At 53.0% G+C, this 10073-nt stretch overlaps 2 protein-coding genes across 2 annotated transcripts in view; one reads left to right on the top strand and one right to left on the bottom strand.

The window, feature by feature from the left end:
- Positions 1-6594, top strand: part of KDELR1 (KDEL (Lys-Asp-Glu-Leu) endoplasmic reticulum protein retention receptor 1) — an 8411-nt gene extending 1817 nt beyond the window's left edge. The window contains exons 4-5 of the mRNA XM_010849552.1: positions 4536-4788; positions 5815-6594. Coding sequence (XP_010847854.1) covers positions 4536-4788; positions 5815-5849 — 288 coding nt within the window. The 3' untranslated portion in view covers positions 5850-6594. The remainder of the gene's footprint in view (positions 1-4535; positions 4789-5814) is intronic.
- Positions 6595-9747: 3153 nt separating this feature from the next.
- The window catches only part of SYNGR4 (synaptogyrin 4), a 10155-nt gene continuing 9829 nt past the window's right edge, over positions 9748-10073 (bottom strand). The window contains exon 5 of the mRNA XM_010849551.1: positions 9748-10040. Within this exon, the coding sequence (XP_010847853.1) occupies positions 9807-10040 (234 nt within the window). The 3' untranslated portion in view covers positions 9748-9806. The remainder of the gene's footprint in view (positions 10041-10073) is intronic.

Below are 10073 nucleotides of genomic sequence, written 5' to 3'. Positions count from 1 at the left end.
TGCTGCTGCTAAGTCGCTTCAGTTGTGTCCGACTCTGTGCAACCCCATAGACAGCAGCCCACCAGGCTCCTCTGTCCCTGGGATTCTCCAGGCAAGAACACTGGAGTGGGTTGCCATTTCCTTCTCCAATGCATGAAAGTGAAAAGTGAAAGTAAAGTCGCTCAGTTGTGTCCGACTCTTAGCGACCCCAGGGACTGCAGCCTACCAGGCTCCTCCGTCCATGGGATTTTCCAGGCAAGAGTACTGGAGTGGGGTGCCATTGCCTTCTCTGGTCATGGCAGCAGCACTCACCAAGCACCAGACGCTGCTCTGAGCGTGTCACACATGTCATCGCTTTACTTTTCACAGCAGCCCCGTTTTATAGATAGGAAACTGGGGCTTGGGGAGTCAAAATGACTCTTCCAAAATCATCGGCCTAATGAATAGTTCAGGAGTTGGAAATAGGGGCTCTAGGGGGCCAGGCTACTTGGATTTGGATCTGTTACTTTCTATTAGCATGACCTTGCGCATGGAACTTGACTTTTCTGTGCCTCAGTTTCCTTGTCTGTAAAGTTAAGATTAGGTCACTGTGAGGATTTCCTGAGATTAGCCAGCATCGCTTACACAGGGACTTTAGAACCAGAGAGCCGGGATTTGAAGCCCAGGGCTTCCCTGGTGGCTCAGATGGTAAAGAAGCTGCCTGCATTGCAGGACACCAGGGTTTGGTCCCTGGGTAGGGAAGATCCCCTGGAAGAGGAAATGGTAATCCACTCCAGTGTTCTTGCCTGGGAAATCCCATGGACAGAGGAGCTTGGCGGGCTACAATCCATGGGGTCACAAATGCTTGCACATGACTGAGCGACTAACACTTTAGAAGCTGTGGGACTTTGGGCAAGTCATGTAATTTCTCTATGTCTGAGTTTTCTCATCTGTAAAATGGGGATAGTTCCTACTTCATAGGTTCTAACTCGGGATTGATATTGATAAAGCACAATGTCTGGCAGTAGGCAGGAAGTGTTGTCCATGATCGTTGCAGTGCTTTGGGCCAAGTGTATATATACTTCTACTCCTAAAGGCTAGCTGTCGTGGTTTTTATTGCCTGGTATTTTGGTAGGAGCTATACAGTTTCCTGGGAGTAATTTTGAGAGGGACTGTGGTCAGTCTGCCATCTCCTGCCTCCAGGGGCCTGGCAGGAATCAAATTCAGAGCAGTCTTTCCTCCCCCAGTACCACTCACTCCTGCTTGTAAGAAGCTGGCTCTGGAACGTCCCTGGTGGTCCAGTGGTTAAGACTTTGCACTTCCAAGGCAAGGGGCGCGGATTTGATCCCTGGTTGGAAAACTAAGATTCCCGCAAGCCGCCCCTGCTTTGCTGATGTTTTCAACAGAAACTATAATTCAGGAGTTTTCCTGAGATGTCTCACTTGACAGTTTTGGCTACAGATTCCAAATCTATTTCTAAAAGCATCCTGCAGTCTTGACAAACCTGATTGAGGGGTAACTTTGGCCCGAGTGCCCCAGAAATGTCAGAAGGAGGAAATCCAAAGGTTAGTTGCAGGGTCTGGACTTGGGAAACTTCTGATCACCATCATCTTGCATGGAGCACTCACTGAGCTGGACCCATTCTACAGGCAGGGAGACTGAGGCTGGAGGAAGGCAGTGGCGCTTGCTCTAGGCAGAAGAGGCTGGACCAGGATCTAGGCTTCTTGACTCCAGGTTGGGTGGTTTGGTTGGGTGGTTCCCTCATTCAGAAGGCAGTCACTTGTGCAAAGTATTGGCACCAAATCTATGTCTGGCTCTGCGCAAATCCGACATCATCCCATCTGATTCCTTCGCCACCTGAGGAAGCAGACCTCGTCATCCCTCTTTCTTCTAGGACTAAGGTGAGGCTCCCAGCTGGCACTAGTGGTAAATAACCCGTTTGCCAATGCAGGAGATGCAGGTTCGATCCCTGGGTCGGGAAGATCCCCTGGAGGAGGGTATGGCAGCCTATTCCAGTATTCTTGCCTAGAGAATCCCATGGACAGAGGAGCCTGGCCAGCTACAGTCCATGGGGTCGCACAGAGTCGGACACGACTGAAGCAGTTTAGCATGCAAGGTGAGGCTCAGAGGTGAGGCCTCACAGAATTTGAACCCAGGTTCGCCTGCTTTCAAAACGCGTGCTTTGTTAGTCACTTAGTCATGTCCAACTCTTCGCAGTCCCACGGACTATACCTGCCAGGCTTCTCTGTCCATGGGATTCTTCAGGCACAAATACTGGAGTGGTTGCCATTCCCTTCTCCAGGGTATCTTCCTGACCCAGGGATCAAACCCTGGTCTCCTGCATTACAGGCAGATTCTTTATCGTCGGAGGCACCAGGGAAGTCCTAAAGCCATGCTACCTCCAATTAAAAAAAAAAAAAAAATACCCTTGCTAGCATTGGGTGCATGCGGAAAAACTTTTTTAATTATAGAAGGAAAGGATTCCTTAAAAATTCAGACGTCATGAATAGATCAAGTAAAAATACAACAGACCTTTTCTCTCCTTTTTTGTCATGATTCTATTCCCCAAGGCTAGGAATTGGGTATATATCCATTTTATGGGCATGTTTCCTGAGAGCCTCAAGTAACCTGATTTACCGAGAACCTTGCTGGTGGATTCTGAGTGATTATGGGAACAAACCCTGAAGTCTAGCTGCCAGGATAGGAATCTGTTTCTACCCACATCTCAGTTGTGTGGCCTTGGACAAGTTACTGATCCCATGGGCCTCGGTCTTCTCATTTGTATAAGGGGGATAACAATAGGTCTTAGCTCATAGGGTTAAGGCATAAGCCAGTTAGTAGCTGTAAGGTGCATAGAGCAGTGTCTTGAATGTAGTAAATGCTATATAAATGTCAGTTCTTAGAAATACATCCTGATGGTCGCCACTTCGCTCCCACAAACCAAAACCAGCCAGGAGGAATCACACCTGCCAGCTGGTGGTGTTGTCTGAGTGGAGGTTTCAGTGAACTGACACCTCACAAGTCACCCCAGGTGGGGCTTTCAGGAAACTGGGGACTGAAAAGGGGCCAGCAGCTGTCTTCCCTCTCTTGGTCTCCCTCCTATGATGCCCTGTTCTGCTTGCAAATGATGGTCAGAGCTCCCTGAATGGTGGCCCATGACAAGCACTTGGGGACCTCGCTCCCATCCTCTCGTGCATTCATCCAGGCATGGAGTAGGTTGCAGGCATTATGCCAGGGGCTGGGCCCACAGAGTGCCCAAGGTGTAGGCTCCTGGGCCTCACGGAGCTCACAGTCCGATGAGGAAGGGGATGTGACAGGGAGGAAGACAAGACAGGGGATGTGACAGTCCTGGGGGAGGATGGTCAAGGAGGACCTCGCTGATGAGCTGAGGTTGGAAAGAGGTGGAAGAGGCAGGATGTGACTGTCTGGGGGGACAGCTGCAGGAACAGCAAGTGCAAAGGTCCTGGAGCAGAAGGAGGCTGGTGTGTTGGAGAACCAGACAAGGCCTGGGTAGTCCGTCGTAGCCTGGAGGGACTCGGAGATGAAGCTGGATCAAGGAGAGCCTTGAAGGTTAGGAACTTAGAGCCAAGGTTAGGAACTTGGGTTTTATTCTGGATGTGATAAGAAGCAGCTACTGGAGGGTTTTGAGCCAGAAAGTGACACGGTCTGATTTATGTCTTTCAAGCTTGCACATTGAAGGTTGCCCCTACCAGGGCAGGAAAATCACCCCCACTTTAGAGAGAAGGAGGTGGAGGCTCTAAGAATCTGGCTGTCTTGCCCAAGGTCTCATAGAAGGGAAGTCTCAGAGCCAAGATTCCAACCTGGTCCTTCTTTGAAGTGAAGTCACTCAGTCGTATCCAACTCTCTGCAACCCCATAGACTGTAGCCTACCAGGCTCCTCTGTCCATGGGATTTTCCAGGCAATAGTTCTGGAGTGGATTGCCATTTCCTTCTCCAGGGGATCTTCCCAATCCAGGGCTCGAACTCGGGTCTCCTGCATTGTAGACAGATGCTTTATACCGTCTGAGCCACCAGGGAAGTCGGGTCTTCCCTTGGGAGAGGCGTAATTGCCAAGTGCTCTGAATACCGGCTCTGAACTCTTTGTTCAAATCCCAGCTCTGCCACTCTCTAGCATTGTGATCCTGGGCGTGTCTCTTACTGTCCCTGAGCCTCAGTTGCCTCATCTGTAGGAGGGAATGCTGGGGATTTCCTGGTGGTCCAGTGGTGAGGACTCAGCACTTTCACTGTCAAGGCCCAGGTTTGGTCTCTGGTGGAGGGAACTAAGGTCCTGCAAGCCACGTGACTCGGCGAAAAATAAAGGAGGGGAGAATGCTAGTAATTTTACCTCTCTCATGGGTTATTGTGGGGATGGACAGAATACGTGTGGGGTGGGCAGAGTGGTCACTGGCACACGGGGAGTGCCCGGCAGGCATCGTGACCCCCATTATCCGCTCTCCCGTGTCACTGTAACCAACACACCCCGTGTCCTCCCCTTTCTCTTCCGCCCTGTTCCCTCCCTCCCTGCCCTCTGCCGCCAACTCCCCGGCACGCGCCCCCCCCCTCCACCTCCCCCATAGATCCTCTGGACTTTCTCCATCTACCTGGAGTCGGTGGCCATCCTGCCGCAGCTGTTCATGGTGAGCAAGACGGGCGAGGCGGAGACCATCACGAGCCACTACCTGTTTGCGCTGGGCGTCTACCGCACGCTCTATCTCTTCAACTGGATCTGGCGCTACCACTTCGAGGGCTTCTTTGACCTCATCGCCATCGTGGCGGGCCTGGTCCAGACGGTCCTCTACTGCGACTTCTTCTACCTCTACATCACCAAAGGTAGCTGGCGGGGAGGCGGTGCGGGAGGGAGCCTACACCTTCTCCAGCCCTGCCCTCCCTCCCCTGGGGCCCTGGCTCCATCTCCTCTGCCCCAAAGAGAGGGTCAGGGGTGGCCTCTGATTCTCTTCTCTTGGGATTTCTCCTAAGCCCTTTCTCCTGCCCTGAGGTCCCAGACCCACTGTCTCTCTGTCTCACACCTGTTAACAGATCCGAAATCAGCAGCCCCAGCATTGCTCAGGGAAGGGAGGGCTTCTTCTCTGCTAATTGATCTCTGTCCTCACCCTCAGGGACTCCAGCCCACCAAGATTCATTCATTCATTCAGTCAGTCAGTCAGTCAACCAGCAAATTTGGGGAACACTTTCTATGTCCGTGGCCAGGGCGAGGCTCTGAGATACTGCCAGGTCGAGGCTCTGAGATACTACCATAGGGGGAAAGATGGATGAAGCCCTCTCCTCCTTTTTTGTATTATAATGTGTGTGTGTGGAGGGGGGTGGCGAGAGGGTGTGGGACGAATGAACAAGAGAAATGACTGCAAACAGTGAGAAGAGCAGAGATGGAAAGGGACCAGGGAGGTGTTGGTGGAGAGTGAGGGGGTTACCATACAAGGGGGTGGGCGGTTGGGGGAGGCCTCTTAGAGATGGTAATTAAAAGCTAGGTCCCCAGTCAGTTAGCAGGAAGGGAAGAGGAGACTGGAGGGCAGAGGCTTGGAGGCAGCCCAGGATTCCTGGCAGGGAGAGCAGAAGCAGGGGCTGGTTTTGCCCACTGCCCATCAGAGATCCAAGGCCTCCAGGCCCAGGAGTCCTTCCAGGATGGAAGAGGAGAAGCCAGTGTTAGGAGAAATGGGTCCATGACTCAGTCCCTCAGCCTCAACCCTCAGTAATTCAGGTTGATCCCCCGCCATGGCTAATCCGGACTCCGGAGGCTGCCCCTGCCAGCCCAGCGTCCAGCCCCTGGTGTGGGTGTGGGAGGCTGTCCCCTTTTTAGGGGCCCCGTGGTCATGCCCTCCCCCGCCCCTCTCTTCACAGTCCTAAAGGGGAAGAAGCTGAGTTTGCCAGCGTAGCCCCGGGCCGTCTCCATCTCTGGGACAGCAGCGGCGAGAGGCAGCGGAAGGCGGCGACGTGAGATGAAGAGCCTTCCGGTCCAGGGGTGACTTTTTTAAGAACCCACCTCTCCCGGCTCCCCAGCTCCACACCTGCCGGGTTTCAGGGGGGCGGTGGAGGACCCAGGTGTTGGGGGAGCTCAGGACCTGGGCTGTTTGTAGTTTTTTGCCTTTTAGAGAAGAAAAAAAAAAAAAATCTTTCCACTATTTAGTTTTTGATTCTGATGACTCCTTTCTCTTCTTACTCTCCGGCTCCGATTTTTATAAACTGTTTTAAAGTGTCCTGTGGGGTGAGGCAGGGTTGGAGATCTTTCCCCTCCCTTGAGCCCCTTGGCTTCCTTCTGGATCCTACCACCCCACCTTCCACCCCATCTCCAGCCCCACTGGTCGCCAAACACTAACTCTGCTGAAACCCGCCTGACACCTGCCTGCCTGCCGGACCTCTGACCATGGCCATGAACACACACCCCCATCCACCCCCCGCCCCCCAAACTTTTGCACTGGGGAGAGGGAGGAGGGGAGGAAGTTCTCCCCTGATTTTTCATAGTAATTTTTTCCAGAATTTGAATTTTGGGGTTTTTTTTTGGCAATTTAGCGGGGCGTGGGAGAGGGGTTGGCCCGAGGGGTCACATTTTTGTACAGAACTGAAGGTTGATTCTTTGTTCTCTTGAAATAAACTGAGGAAAATGATGCCTCTCTTTTGCTACTCCTTGCCCTCTCTCTGGTGTTTGTTGGGGTACCCCTGACCCCGGCCCCTCTCTCTCTGCTTCCGCTTTATCCTGACCACTGTTGGCAGGAGACCCAGGCCTGGGAGGAGCAGGAAGACAAGAAACTGGGCTCCCTGAGACTAGCTGCACCCTGACCACCGGGGAAGAGGTTTTGGAGGAAGAAAAGATCTCAAAGATTCTTCTTGTCTTGGCACACCACTTCCCTGACAGTTAGTTCTCCCTAATCTCAGGGTGGCAGAGGACAGCCTTCCAGAGTCTGTGATTTGAAAGTCACCAAGGGACAGCCCCCCGCCCCCGTCCCCCCGTCATTTTTCATTGTGTGGAACTGCTTTATGTTTTCTTTAAGAAAAAAAAAAAAAAAACTGAATTGGTTGCCAGCCTTTAAACACCAGATTTTCCCATTAAAATCGAGATTTCTGGCTCCTCTTGAAAAAAAATCCGTCAATCTGACAATGCCGGGTCCTCATTTCTGGGTGGCAGCAGATGGCTGGAATGAATGGCTGGGACGCGAACTCCGCCCCCACCTCCCCCTGACTCCCATCCCCTCCCCCTCTAGTCCCCGGGACTTGGCTGAGGGGTTGACCATCTATTATTGGGCTGATGCTGTTGTCTTGTGGTTTTGTGCTGTGAAGTTCAAAGGAAAGTGAGTACTTTCTGTGTTTCCCTCCAGACTGGCTTCACATCTGATCTGTTTCCTTCACTCATGTTACCTGCCTGGCCCTTGTCAGCCTTTGGAGTTTTGCCCTGGATTCTGCCAGATCCCCTACATGTCCCCTAAGACCTTCCTTAACCAGCCTCGGTTCTCCTGTAGGCTGGCTCTGGAAGCTTCAAGAGGCAAGGAGCTGGCGTTTCTGAGCATTTCATGAGCACCAGGCAGAGTGTTACACGGGTGAGCCCGCAGGGACCCTCAGAGCCCCCTCCCTTTGCTGCGGAGGAAACCGAGGCTCAGCGGGGGTGCGAGTGGCCAAGGTGGTGTAGGCACCCCAGTTTCCTGCTGCTGGATCCCGGGTGCTTAGCCACTGCTGTGGAGTTTTGCAGATGTTCTTCCTTCCTTTCTAAGCCCAGAAGCCTCACACGGAAGATGGAGGAGCAGGCCTGCTTCAGTTGATTCAGGGTTGGGAGCACGCGTGTTTTCGACCACAGTCTGCAAACCATTGATCTAAATCCGGTCCGAGGCTCTGGTTTGACAACCAGCCCAGCGCGGGCCCAGAGACATTAAGTGACCCGTCCAAGGTGATTCAGCCAGTGACAGGGTGAGGACCAGAGCTTGGGGGTTCCTTCTGTTTCTCATGCTGGAAGCCTGCCCTCTGCACGGTTGCTTCTTCCTCCAAGTGCCCATAGGGACCACAGCCTGTTTATTTCTGCACCCCTAGCACTGAGCACTGCCATGCGTGAAACAAAAAAACGGGGACCACGGAGCCCATGTTGGACTCCCCACAACTCACATCCCTTTGCCCAATCTGTAAGTGAGCCCTCTGCCGCCACCATGGCCCTTGTGTGGGTGTGTTTGGTTTTGCTGGCATAACATTAAACTTCCTTTGTTTTTGTATTCATTGCCAACCTATCCTACATAAAAATAAATGGATGTCCAGTTGTTCTAGAAATACCAGAAGGTTCTAGAGCTACACCGTTCAATACGGTGACCGTTAGTGCTTGAAATTGGTCGCCCCACGTCAGGGTGTGCTGTCTGTGTAAGATACATGAAGGATTTAAAGAACTCAATGCCCGAGAATGTAAGCTATCTGGCTAGTGACTTTATACTGATGATATGTTGAAATGATAATATTTTGGATATGTGTGTTAGTTGCTCAGTTGTGTCCAGCTCTTTGCAACCCTATGGACTGTAGCCTGCCAGGCTCCTCTGTCTACACAATTGTCCAGGCAAGAATACTGGAGTGGGTTGCCATTTTCTTCTCCAGAGGGTCTTCCCAACCTAGGGATCGAACCTGGGTCTCCCGCATTGCAGGCAGATTCTTTACCATCTGAGCCACCAGGTGGGTTAAATAAAATGTATATTCATTTCACTTGTCTCATTCAACTTTTCACCCTGTGGCCAGGGGACAAATTTAAATGCCCCATTTCCCTGACACCAAGGCTCAAATTTGACTTCTTTTGGACAGCACTGTTCTATTTTTTTTTTGGCTGCCCTGCTGCTTGTGGGATCTTAGTTCCCTGACCAGGGATCAAACCCATGCCCCCTGCAGTGGCAACACAGGCCTAATGGCTGGACACCCAGGCAAGTCCTGGACAGCACTGCCCTAGACATCCTGGGCCACTGTGCTGAACGCTGGGTGCTGAGTGAAGGCTGCCCCTTCCTGGCCCCCACCACTCCCTTCATGGGTGCTTTACCCATTGGAGTCACCTGCTGAGAGTCTTGTGACCCGAGCACAAGACCCTGAGCAGCTTTGGGGTTCTAGAGGATTCCTTCCTTTCTCCCCAAACAAGCTTTCAAATATTTGAAGACGAGTATCTCCTCTGATGTAGGTCAGGGACTTGTCATCCTTTAGTCCTCACTCAGCATGGTTTTGAGCTGAGGAGTTGGGTATCTTGTCACTGGGGTGAGTTAAAGAGTGTGGGCCCTCGCTGGACAGCTGTGGGGTGGGGGGGCTGAGTGTTCGCCCTGGTTCTCCTTGGCGCCCTCTCCAGCGGTGGAAGCATCTTGTCTGTGAACTTGAGCTTCCTCGGCTGGACAGCGGGGCACCTCCTGCCTCCCTCCCGTGGCCAGTGCGAGCGGTAAAGGGCTCACTGTGCGCAGGCCCAAAAGAAGGGTTTCCTTTCCCTCCCATCACCGTCCGTAGCTGTCAAGAGGGCACCCAAGGGACTTCCCTGGGGGGCCAATGGCTAAGACTCCATGCTCCCGGCACCGGGAGCCTGGGTTCGTTCCCAAGTCAGGGAACTAGATCTCACACACCAAAACTCAGAGCTCCCACGCCGCAACTAAAGATCTCACATGTCGCAACTAAGACCTGGAGCAAACAAATACAAAAAAAACTTAAAAAAAAAAGTGACACTCGGATGGAGAGTCCGGGAGGTGGGATGGAAATGGGACCTGCCGCAGAGACACCCTCCTCTCAAGGAGACCCCTGGCCGCCCGAGGGACCGGAGAGGAACAGACGTGAGAGGAAAAGGGCTGTTTTCCGAAACCCTTCTGGAGGGAGGATTCTGTCTTTACTGGTGTAGAGGAGGCTCTCTAGTTGTCGGGCATCATGGCGAGGCGGGGGGCCTTCGGGGTGCTCAGATAGGGGGACAGGGAGGAGCTGGCGTAGCTCGGGCCGTGGGGGCCGGTGGTGGGCGTGTTGACCGCGCTGGCGGCGGATGGCGGGGAGAGGGAGGTCAGGACCACGCCGCCCTCATCCAGGGAGCGCTTGTAGGGGACCGGGGCATCATTTCGGAGCTCCTGGAAGGCCAGGTAGGCCTGGAATATCTGCGGGCAGAGGAGGGTGAGCTGGAGGCTGGC

This window comes from Bison bison, unplaced genomic scaffold (genome assembly GCF_000754665.1).
Source record: "Bison bison bison isolate TAMUID 2011002044 unplaced genomic scaffold, Bison_UMD1.0 scf7180017864285, whole genome shotgun sequence".
In the NCBI taxonomy this organism is placed as follows: domain Eukaryota; kingdom Metazoa; phylum Chordata; class Mammalia; order Artiodactyla; family Bovidae; genus Bison; species Bison bison.
Note: the sequence above shows the minus strand (reverse complement) of the source record. Positions and strands in the feature narration are given on the sequence as shown.